Genomic DNA, 13,296 nt, shown 5'->3' with positions numbered 1-13,296 from the left:
TATTGGGGACATCGATGACTACGTTTTGTATGAACATCTTGACCACATCTTTCACAAATTAATGTCCTTCAATTTATCCATTTCAAAAATAGTATCAAATAGTATATTATGTGTTTTTACAAATTAATGTCCTTCAATTTATTAATGATAATATTTTTATTAATTATCAAATAGTATATTATGTGTTTTTAAATATTTCACAAATTAATGTCCTTATTTTTAATGATAATATTTTTATTAATTATCAAATAGTATATTATGTGTTTTTAAATATTTTAAATTAATTATTTATTAAATAAATATTAATAATAAAATAATTGAATAATATTATTAAAAAAATATAAAAATATTATTTGAAAAAAAAAACAAAAATAAAATTAACTTAGTTTAAATAGTGATTGTGGCTAATTTAAAAATAAATGAACAAAAATTTAGAAATAAATGAACGAACATAACTAGTAGAAAAATAAATGGGAAAATTGCTACTTAGGGAATGGGTCCCTACTTATGACAATATAGTATGGTAAGATCTGCAAGTAGCCAAAAAAGAACTCATGAGTGACTATTCCTTACAACACATGATAGAGTTCAATTTCTAAACTGAGAAAAATAGTTATAGGTCATCAGGACATTATGAAATTACTTAGAACAAAATTATGATTTATTGAAAAAAACAACTTCATCATAATTATACTGCTGCCGGAGTTTTAGCATGTATGGATTTCAATACTTCATCACCCATCTCCTTGCATCCCACAAGTTTCTGCAATGTCAACAACTTATTAAACCCAAAATTCTTTTCATTCAGATTCAGATGAACCATGATGCAAAAAATTATCGAGATATTTATTATTTCAATAAGAAAGACAGGTAGAACATACAGTCCCTTCTGAGTATATGTCACCAGTTCGGAACCCATTATCCAATGCGGCCAAAACTGCATTTTCTAATCTTTGGGCGGCTTTCTCTTCTCCAAGGCCATACTTCAAAAGCATGGCTGCGCTAAGTATAGTTGCTAATGGATTTGCTTTATTCTGCACAACAATTTTCAATACATTAATAATAGTAAAGAAGAACAATTCCAATAGACTGCTACCATAAAAAGACATTTATCATAGTCAGACCTGTCCTGCGATATCTGGAGCAGACCCATGTATCGGTTCAAAGAGTCCAGGCCCCTAAAACCATAAAACAAGCCAAATAAAGTAATGTCTATGCTGAACGTGACTTTTTTTTCCGTTATATTTTTGCTACCTTTTCACCCAGACTAGCAGATGGAAGCATCCCAATGCTTCCAGTTATCATTGAAGCTTCATCGGATAAGATATCACCAAATATGTTGTTTGTCACAATTGTGTCAAACTGAAAGAAAAAAAAAAACAGATAGGAACTTTTACATGATAGTGACAAACTGAAAAAATAAAATAAGAATATGGAACTTTTAAATGACAAATTTAAGTTTTTATACTTTTTCTGTAATGTAATCACTAAGTACCTGTTTAGGGTTACGAACAAGCTGCATTGCAGCGTTATCAACATACATGTGGGAGAGTTCAACATCCGGGTACTCTGAGGCTATTGCGATGACCCGTTTCCTCCAAAGCATTGATGCCTGTCAAAACGTAAGTGTCAGAAGCTTGAACAAATGAAGGGAATGATAACATTCGTTTGATATGGAAATACATAAAAAAAAATTACATGCTTATGTTGTTACAGTTATGTTTGATGTTGAAACAATTTTTTTTATTATAAACCGCTACTAAATCTATCTGGCATCCATAGATGACTTTTGAGAAGGGTAATATAATTGGTTCCTTATTTCGCCTCTCAATAAAAAATAAAGAGCTTTAGAAAGGGTATTTTTGTACTTTGTATTTAGGTCACCCCATAAATGAGTTTAATAAAACAAAGACAGTTATGGGCAATAGTGTAGAAGATTAGATATTATAACCTACCTCCAATACATTTGCTTTATCAACTGAACACAATTTGCCTCGACGCTTCCTAGCAGTCTCAAATGCAACCCGAGCAATCCGATCAATCTGTCATCATGTATATGGTAAGACAACAAAGAAATGGGCTTAACATAAAAAACAATTGTCAGGACAGCTGAAAAAGAGAAATTTAATCGTTAAAATAGCACCGTTAAAACATAACTGAATATCTACAAACTAATTCATTGTCCCTGCAAACCCGAGAGAACCTCAGCTAGTGTGTTGACTGTTGAGTATCAAGCTCTTAAGGGTTCTGGCTGGCATGGTCTTTCCTTACAAATTATTTGGTTCATTTTTAAGCCAAGCAGTACACCAGATGATGATGATGATGATGATGATGGGGGAGCTAATGCTTTTCAGTTATGGATTCTAATCCCCAACAAATGCAAGCCTTCTAGAATCCATAAGTGAAGAGAACAACAGGTCCCGGATCTTCCTCACGAGAAGAATCCTTATTTCAAGGATATTGGGCATAAACATCATACTAATGGATTATGAAATGGTTGTATTAAAGAACTACCTCATAAGCGGCATAAACTTCAGTGTTGAAGCCAATCTCTTCACCATTTTCGTTAGAACCAAAACCCCTAGGTTTTCCAAAATAAATTCCTGTTACCAAGATAAATTCAACAATCATATTGTCTTCATAATAACAAAACAAGAATTAGATAAAATGGAACAAACTAACAAAGATATCTGCCCCAGTCAAATTACAAACCTCCAGTAAGCTCCCTTACAACCATGAGATCAACACCTTCTGCAACCTCCTTCTTTAACGTCGAAGCATCAACTAACTAAAATGCAAAAAGATAAAACAAAGTTTGAGTCCATATTCGTTCAGTCATTGCTTAGGACACTCCATACAAAGGAAACATTTAACTACCTGTGGAAGAACAGAAGCTGGCCTCAAGTTTGCGAAAACCTTAAGCCCTTCTCGAAGTTGAAGCAATCCAGTCTCTGGCTTCAGATGCTTTTCATTTTTGTCCCATTTATACCTTCAACAAGAAATTAATAAGCAAGGAAACCCAAGTTTGTGAGGTTTACAAGGGAAATGTTAACAATGAAGCATATATAGTCACCCTCCAATTGCTCCAAGTAGAACAGCATCAGACTGCTTTGCAGTTAAAAGAGTGTCTTCAGGCAAAGGAACTCCAGTCAAATCTAAAGCAGCACCTCCCATAGCTTTCTCCTCGAACATAAACTCAATCCCTACACAATTCACCATTAATTGGACCGTTTCGTTATCATTGATCGCCCCTCATTTTGATTTATTTGCAGGAAATGAACAATTATAAATTTATCACACAAATATATACATATAGAAATAGTTAGGGCATAATGTGGCAGGTGGGTAAGTCGAAATTCTACCAATTACTCGTCATGTGAAGCAGTACCTTCAAGAGAACCGGAGAGAACGAGGGCCTTCTTAGCAACGGAGATAACTTCAGGGCCGATTCCATCTCCTGGCAGCAACGTGATTGAGTAAGTTCTTGTGGGTGAGGTGACGGAGCAGCGAATCGTTGGGGATTTGTATGAATTTTTAGAGAAAGATTTGGAATTGACAAGCTGAGGCCTGAAGAGCTTCGTGCCGCTGAGTTGCAAAGATGCTGCCATTGTTGATGACTTGAATAAGCTGGGAGCTAACAGCAATGGCGGCTGCTGAACTGATGTTAGACGGGTTCACAGATTATTGTATTCTCTCTCTAAATTTATATATTACTTAATTTTATGAATATAATATATATAATTAAACCTATTAAACTCATTAACTTAGATATTAAAATGATATAAATAAATTAAATGGTGATCTATTTAATATTTTGATGCTTACTTTCTTTTTTTTATGGGGGAATTTGAGGAGATACCCTAAAAAATGGGTGAAATACGAAAAGTGTAGAAGATAAAAAAAAATGTTGGTGACTCTTTTATTGTTTTTGGACGAAAATGTCTCAGTTGCGTCACGCAATCTGAGGTTGCGTGACGCAATTTTTTAATTTTTAATTTTTTTAAAAAAATTAATTATAAATTTTTTTGGACGAAAATGTCCCAGTTGCGTCACGCAAGCGAGACGAAAAAAAATTGAAAAAATAAAAATCCGGTTGCGTCACGCAACTGGAGTTGCGTTACGCAAGGGTACAATTGTCATTAATAAAAAAAGGGTCAACATCGTTATTTAAATTATGCACTCACACAATCAATTATTCCCCTATCAGTGGGGTCATTTCCTCAAATTTCCCTGTTTTTGCAGATTAAAGGGAAATATTTATATGCCAAACCAAACGAGGCCTGACACAAAAGTCAGTCAAAGCCCCAAATCACCAAACCAAACAACACCTCCCCATATGGACACTGGTTAATTCTAAATAGGATAGTCATGGTTTGTTGGGTTTGATTAAACTTGAGTAATTTATTTCGTTAAGTCATTTCTCATATGCCATTTCCGAGTTTTGGGCTGCCCAAAAAAAAAAAAAAAAAAATATTTTGACAGCTAAAAATAAATAAATAATTAGTTCTGGGTGAAGTTAGAACTTATAACTAACTAAATAGAATATTATGTTTTCATCTTAAACCATTGTGTTAGATCTTTTATGTTTAAAAAATATTAAAAATATCTTCTTTATTTTATTTAATAGGTTGCTTTTGGGTTGGAATGCCTTAGCCCCGAGGCTTGTTGGGCTTACCCCACGCCCATGGTAAGATAAAGCTAGATTTGTTTTCTTTTACAACCTGTCAAAATGAAGAGTGACACTATCTTGTTTGGTGCTTCAGTTCTAAAATATAGATTATAGGATGAATTTAAGGTGGTGTAAACAGATGAAATGAATGAAAAAAAAAACTAGATCTCAGTATTAGTTTCTCTAGTTTTTAAGTGATGTTGCTCGAATACAGGGAATGTCCATTCTAAGTTTCGTTTGTAAATGCTTTGCTCGTCTAGAAAACTCTTTAGTTCTTCATCATATCCGAAAGTTACAAGTGATGATTGATCTAATAATAAGAAGAATGATTTTGTTATCTATTTGAAACTGCCTTGATGTAACAGATTGTATTGAAGAGTTACTTTTTTTTTGTCTCTTATCAAAACAGATAGATGAGTATGTTTGTTGAGAATCTAACAGGTGATTATCAAGGGTTGTTGAAATAATAAAAAATGGCAATACATATTCTGCATTGTATGTTTGGCATGACATGGGCCACTGCGCCAAGGAGTCTTTTGTTTAAGAACTTTCCCACCGAATACTTAACCCTTTTGCCCATCTTGCGCTCTTCATATAAAAATGAAAAAATATATGCAGCTCATGCAAGGACCTCCCAAGACAACTGGAGTCTGGAGCAAAGAACCACATTTCTTAATAATACCTACATCTGAATTCATCACCATTCCATTAGGCAGTGGGCCTTATGTTTTCATTTTTCTTTAATTGGTTTAGATGCTCTAACTAATTCTAAAAAAATCCAAAAAAATATAAAACATTATAAATAAAAATCATTTATAATATATATATATATATATATATATATATATATATATATATATATATATATATATATATATATATATATTATAAACAATAGATTTGAATAAAGGTTTATTCGGGTTCTATTTCCTTTCGAACTAACATTTTAACTTTTTTTTTTGTAGGTATCATTTTCGAGCCTCGTTTTTCACTCAAAAGTTTTAAACTTGGATTACCTTTAGATGCATACCCTAAGATTGGATAAATAAATAAATAAGATGTAGAATAATATTTTTTTTAAATATCTAAAAATTTAAAGTAGAGAATGTCATGTGATAGACACATGAGATGTAGCGCGAGAGCCCTTTCTCACGTGTAACCAAGTACCGAATCAAAAACAGAATCTCTAAAATGCGTTTGAACACGCAAACTATTTTTATTTCATAATTTCTCAAGTAGTAAATTAGGTGGCGACTCTAAAAAAGTCAAAGTTAGTCTAAATCGGCATTTTTGTAAATACACTCTAGTCAGCCTACCATTTTGGTTCCTCGTCTCACTCGAGAGGAACGTGGGTTATGAGGCGCGACTATCGAGTAAGAAAACCCCTTCTCGGGAAGGGTCGATTTTTGGCGTTACTATATTAGATATTTTTTGTTTACCTAATTATTCAAAGTTTAAAATTATAATATTAATATTCTTCTTTGTTTACATGTTCATACAAAGCATACAAATTATCTTCATGAAAAATAAATGAATGACTTAATATTTGTAATGTAAAATATTAAGTTAAAGGACAAATAAGTATTAAGAAAATACGTTGAAAATGTTTCTTATGTTGTTGAGTGAATAACTGAAAAAATGATTCATCGTCATCCAAAACATATTTATTTATAGAGAGTACTAAATGTAGAGAAAACAAATAAGATATGTGTGAGTAAGATGATGAAAATAAAGAAGTAGAAAGAGATGATAGTGATAAAGTTGATGATGATATGGATGATTTAAACAATTTTGATACTAGCAATAAGACAAATGTTGATGATTTAATTTATTGATTTAAGAAGTTCGTTATGAATAATTTGTATTTATAAAGTTCAAAATATTTTGAATGATTTATTATTTAATAGTTAAATATTATTTATAAGTAGAGGTCTAACAATTTTATTTAAACTCACTATTTTAATAGTCTTGAATATAATTAAATTATATTTTATTATTAATAAAATAATGATGAGTAATAGGGAAGAGAGAATTTGGAGAAAGATGAATAATGTGTCACCAGTTAATTCTTTAGAGAGAAAAATAATAAAGGTTCAAAAGAAATAAGAGAGAAAAATTCCCTCTCAAATTCTCTCTCTCAAATTCTCTCCCACAATTATTTCTCTAAAATAATAGTAGACATAGGATACTAAGACAAGACATTGTAAAACTAAAATATAAATATATGAATATGAATACAAATACGAATAAAGACGATGCATGTAACTTGTCTGGTTATTGGCGTCAACTTATTCAGTTTATTCGCATGTACGTTTGATAGATCTCAGCTTATTTAATCGTTTATTTAATTTTTATATTTATAATATTATTTAATAATTAATATTATATATATATAATGTTATATATATTAATTTAATTTTAAATATTAATAAATATTTTAAATTAAAAAATAGTATATTTAAAAATTAATTATATTAATATATTAATTTTTATAAATTGTTGTTAATTTATAATTTTAAATATTAATATATGACTTAAATGACTTGAATTAAAAAATAATTTATTTTAAAATAAAAGATATGAATATATTAATTTTTATAAATATATAGTTTTAAATATATTTAATATAAATATGTTATAAAAAATATATGAGTGAGAATGATTTTATATAAATATATAAAAAAATATTAAAAATAAATGAGAGAATAAATAAAATAATTAGAAAGAGATTAAATAGATAAGATAAATGGATAAAATTATAAGAAAAGAATGAAAGTGATTAAAAAGAATGAATAAAAAAATATTTAAAAGAGATGAGATAGAAAAACGCTGAGATTATAAGTTTAAACGTTGAGAAAAGAGGTAGAGAGAAAATTGAGTTTAAACGCAGAATGTGTTTGATTATATTTTTTGCGTGAGGTTATTATACAAATTTACTGCTTATTAAGTAAACGCCCAAACGCAAATAAAACTAGTCTGTATTATATATCTGCTCTTATCATTTGCTTTAAGTTAAGGCTTCTTAGTTCTTTCTTTTCTTCCAATAATGAAAATAAATGAAAAATCTTACGCTTTCCAAAGTTTAGATTCAAACAAAAAGATGCAATTATTCAGAAAGAATTGAGAAGTCTTTATAAATATGAAGTAGTTGAGGTAATGTATGTTTAAATTTTGATATTTGAAAATGAGAAAAAATATAAATAATAAAACTTCACGATTTTTTCGTTTTCAATGTTTTCAGCGATTTGACTGAGTCAACACGCGATTCAACATCGATTCACTTTTGCGATTTTTCGTCACTCGTGACTCGATTTCCTTAAATAAAAACGCAATTTAACAGCACTGATGGAAACATATCGCTTCTATTATTTTCAATGAAATTGCATTCATGTTTGTCAAAAATTTTGACATCAATTTTTGAAATAAAACTTCCACATTTATTTTTAGATTTGTGAATGTGAAAAAGAAGGATTGTAAAAAAATATGTGTTTGCACTTAACAAAATTAAAATAAGATACAAATGCAACTAAAGGTTTCAAATAGAGTTTATAATAATGAGCATAACACTTTAAAAAAGATATAAAGCAACTCTTTACGTTAGCTATGGCAGTTGTTAGACTCCATAAGAAAGCCTTTGCTTCTTATCTAAGGGATAAAACAAAATTATTTTCACACCATACTAAATGTGACTCAACCAAACAAACTAAGGCCTAGTTTGATTCTAGAAAACACAAAGTTTGGGGATCAATAGTAGCAACAACAAAAATGACTGATAAACTCTATTGGGACAAGCACCATGAAGCGTGAATCAAACTAAGCCTATTGAAATTGTTGCTTAAGGAAATCAACTAATCTACTTTAACTGACCAAAATGAATAAATTATACTCCCAACACAATATAACTGAAACAAATTATAAAAATATAAAACATAGTCTTTTATTAAATAACACTTCACAATCAAGCCATATTTTATTTGTTCAATACAATTATAATATAACTCAACTAACTACTTATTTTAAGCAAACGCAACAAATTAATAACATTTTATCCCAAACAAATTGACAAAATTAATGTTTGTAGTTCGTCAAAAACGTTTCAATAAAAAATATATATTGATTTATCTTAATTAATATTTTTATTAAAAGGGAAACATTTTATTTGTTTATTTATCTCGATTTAATTATTTTAACCTCTATATAATTAATTGCACTGTATATCACTACAAACTATATTTATATCTTAATTATTATTTTATTTTTTAAAAAAAAAATCATACAATAATATATAAATGATAATCGTTTAAGAATAACGATAAAAGCAATACTATTTATATTTTAATTATTATTTTTTAAAAGAATAAAATATTTTGATTATCAATTTTATTATGAGTGAAATTTATCAATAAAAAAAATACTTGAATACATTAATTATCATAAATTCTAAAAGCAAAATCAAGAAAAACATATTTAATTACTATGATATGATCACATAATCAAATTAGTTCCTTTTATAAATGAAAATGTATTTCTTTTCTTAAAATAAATTAACTTCAAAGAGTACATAATTATTTATATTATTAAAAGTTATGATTTGGTGACAACTAGGTTCATATAAACTTTACCCAGGAATACCACCAAAATTAGGAATTTCTGAAAAAATAGTTAATTTATTAGTGGCAGAGCACCCTCAAATGATATTACTAATAAAATAATAAGATGATTAATGAAGGTCAATTGAAAATATATATAGAGAGAGACAACTAGATATGTTTTTAACATTTTGTTTAATTAAGTAGAACAATGATGACAACCACAACTAGGACCATTTTTTACATTTCATTTGTCTATTTGAAGCAATTTATACAGCAAAATAAAAAATATCAATAATTTTTTTTGTTTTGAAGTATCTGATTTATTTGTAAGATAATATTTTAACACATAATCTTAATTACACCAATTTTTATATATTTATTAATATTTATTAGTTCAAACTCAAATTAAGATTAAAATTCAGTTAAACAATGTTGCAGTTTCAGTCATTTATTTCCTTCATTTGCTTATGTATGATCAATTATTTAAATTTATAATTTTAAAAATTAAAAAAAAAATAAAGTATATATATTTTGATATACTATTTGAATGATTAGTGATTGATAATAAGATAATTAAAAAGTTATTTGGATTAACTTAAATAACATTTCATCAAATAATTGAGTCCTAAGTACTTAGTATTTGAACTTTTTAAAGTAATGAAAATATATAGTCTTTTAATTAATAGTTTGAGAGATTCAATAAAAAAAAAAATAAGTTATTAAACTAATTGCTTAATGTTTTATTTAATTTTTGTGTCTGAAAATGTTGAAATAAGGTCATGACCTCATAGTTGGCGATTTTTAATATTTTAAAAACTTCCATGACATTTAAATATTTTAGTGTATTATTATTTAATCTATTATAATAATAATAACTATGTTTTCTCAAGATCTCGCCCATAATAAATCAATTAGGAAAAGAAAATTTCAAATCTATATATATATATAATGATGCTTAATTTTTAAAATGTATGGATTGTCGGGTCGAGAGTTGTTGTTAATTTGAATATTTATGTGAGAGTAAATGGATACTTGGGTCGGATTGTGGGTTGACCCGTCTATAAACTTAAAACGGTTAAAAATAAAATTAAAAAACCTATAGATATGGTTTGAACTTGCAACCTAACAAAACAAGTATAACTCTTTAACCAACTAGGCTAATAACACTTTATAATTTAAATTCAACACCAAATTTGATGAACGCGGTGGTTCATCAGTAGTTTTTTAATGAATCATAATTCTCTTTTGACTCTATACTATAAATTTTCACTATTATTAGTGAACAATAATGGAATAATTTCGTCATATTTATAGAGATAGGGGATATAATTCATATGAATATAGTAAGTCTCGTCTAACCTACTTTAATGGTAGTCTTTACATTTTCTCTTTCACTCATAGTATGAGGAAGAAGTGGACTCTAGAGGTTAAACTACTTGAGTTGAATAATCAAATTGTATCAATTGTTTTAGAGTTCGTTCTGCAATTGAGAGTAAATGGATATTTGAGTCGGATTGTGGGTTGACTCGCCCATAAACTTAAAACGTTTAAAAATAAAATTAAAAATACTATCACATTTTTATCGTAATATTTTTTTTCACAATTTTTTTATATTATTAAATGCACGGAATACATGCTAGTATTTTTTTTTTAATTTGTCTCACTCTCCTCCGCTTGTTGCCGACTCCAACCAAGATACAGACATTGACTTGAAACAGTGCCGACCCTGAGATTTGGGCTGCTCCAGCCTCGGGTAAAAAATAAGATCGAAAATATTGTTGCCCTAAGTCTATTTTAAAAATGGATTAAAAAAAATATTTTGTAATGAGATTTGAACCCACAATCAACTAAATATTTTAAATATTTATTTTTTACCACTAAGCTACAATTCTTTCTTATTTAAATTTATAACAAATTTAATAAAAATATCTTACTAATTTTAATAATGATGGGCTTACCTAGAGCTGCCCTGCTTGAAAACAAACAACCTAATATATTTTAATATAATATTTATATATTATATATATAAAAAATATTCTCATAATTATATATATATATAATAAAAAAAATTATATCTATTACAATAAAATATTTTCTCTTAATAATTATTTTACTTATATAATATTTTTCATAATTTATTATATATATATATATATATTATACACATTTATAGATTTTTATAAATTATTTTAAATTTTTATCATTATATATAACCCTTCATGTATAATAAAAATAATTATATTTATTGCCACAAATATGAAATAATATTTTTTTTTAGTAAATTTTATATTTATATAATAATCTTTCTCATTATTTATATTTTTTTATATATATATATATTTATATATATAACACCATAAATTAGTAAAAAAAACATATGTATTTATATAACACCATAAATTATATAAAAAAACTAAATATATTGATAAATATATATGTTTTTACTATTTTTTTACTTATATATATATATATATTTATGGACTTTATAAATTGTTTTATATTTTTCTTAATAAAAAAAATATGATAAATATTTTTATTTATCTTCATTATATATTTTCTATAATTATATATATATATATATATATATATATATTTATATCTATTTCTCTAATTTTAAATATATAACAATAAAAATTCACTTAAATTTTTTTATATTTATATAATAATCTTTCTCATAATTTATTATATATATATATAAATATATATATATATATATATATAATAACACTATAAATTTATATTTATTCCTTTGTATATATATATATTTATGATTTTTATAAATTATTTTATATTTTTACTATATTTTTTCTAATTAAAAAAGAAAAAATAATATGATAAATACTTCTGTTTTTCTTTATTAAATTTTTTATAATATATATATATATACATATTTTCTCTCATTTTTTATTTGTAGATTTATATATATATATTATTTCTTAATGAATATAAATATTTCTTTTATTACTTGCTAATTAACATGTTTTACGTATAAAATATATAATAATATATATAAATATACAAAATTATAAATTTAATTCAACAATTGCAAATAATCTAACAGTTAAAGTATTAAATTTAATATTTGAGACCAAAGTTCGAATCTCAACTAATATGAATTTAAGAGTGAGTATTATAAATATTAAAATTGCTATAATTGTGATATAAGTGTGCAAAAATTTTAAAGAATGATGATTCAAATTGAATCGGTATTTTATGTGTGTAAATGATTAAGTGATACCTGGTATAGGAAACTCAATAAAGGGTAGATGTGAGTGCTAAATTGAGAAAATTGTTATTCAAATTAAATCGTCATTCTATATAGATAGGTGTTACATTATATATGTAACTCACTTTTCTTTATCATCTTAATTTGACACCTTATAGGCTCAATGGTGCATTATAACTATGAGAATCTTTAGTCGAGGACCTATATATATTTTTAATTAAAAAATTGAGAAAATAAAAATATATTTAAACATTATTTTATTATATATAGAGTTATATATATATATATATATATATATATATATATATAAAGAAAAGTTCATATATTGTACAACTAACTTATTTAGACAAACGTATTTACTAATAAGAGATCATTTAAATTTAAATTTATGTATTCTCAGAAATAAGCTTATTTAGTCTTTTTAGTAAAACATAGTTAATTTTTATTTTTTAACTTTTATATTTTTTTAATTAAATATTAATATATTTTTTCTCTTTTAATTTTTAAAGAAATTTTAACAACTTATTTATAAATTTTGTTTTACTAGAATATTTTTTTGAAGTATTTCTTTTTTATTTAATTTAATATGAACAAAAATTATATTAATAATTTTTTATTTAAATTTTGATTCATTACTTATAATAGTAAGGAATATTATTTTGTCTAATAATATTTAAATATTGAAAAAAAAAACTCACTTAAACGTATACACGTATATATTTGTACAACTATCTCAATATAACATTCCTTACTATTTTGTTTATATTAAATTATATAAGAAATAAACCCTTCATAAAACAAAATTCATA

General features: G+C 26.1%; 1 protein-coding gene across 1 annotated transcript; it reads right to left on the bottom strand.

Annotated features, from left to right (window-relative positions):
* Window positions 1–531: 531 nt before the first annotated feature.
* LOC124922227 (3-isopropylmalate dehydrogenase 2, chloroplastic-like) lies at window positions 532–3,698 on the bottom strand. The gene is made up of 11 exons (XM_047462964.1): window positions 3,389–3,698; window positions 3,074–3,203; window positions 2,878–2,989; window positions 2,713–2,788; window positions 2,515–2,603; window positions 1,956–2,042; window positions 1,496–1,612; window positions 1,255–1,362; window positions 1,125–1,178; window positions 882–1,034; window positions 532–763 (listed from the first exon to the last, which is right to left on the bottom strand). Exons 1-11 carry the CDS (start codon window positions 3,606–3,608, stop codon window positions 689–691), a joined length of 1,221 nt encoding a protein of 406 aa, XP_047318920.1. The 5' UTR covers window positions 3,609–3,698; the 3' UTR covers window positions 532–688.
* Between the last annotated feature and the right edge of the window lie 9,598 nt (window positions 3,699–13,296).

The sequence above is a fragment of the Impatiens glandulifera genome, chromosome 1 (assembly GCF_907164915.1).
Source record: "Impatiens glandulifera chromosome 1, dImpGla2.1, whole genome shotgun sequence".
NCBI lineage: Eukaryota > Viridiplantae > Streptophyta > Magnoliopsida > Ericales > Balsaminaceae > Impatiens > Impatiens glandulifera.
Note: the sequence above shows the minus strand (reverse complement) of the source record. Positions and strands in the feature narration are given on the sequence as shown.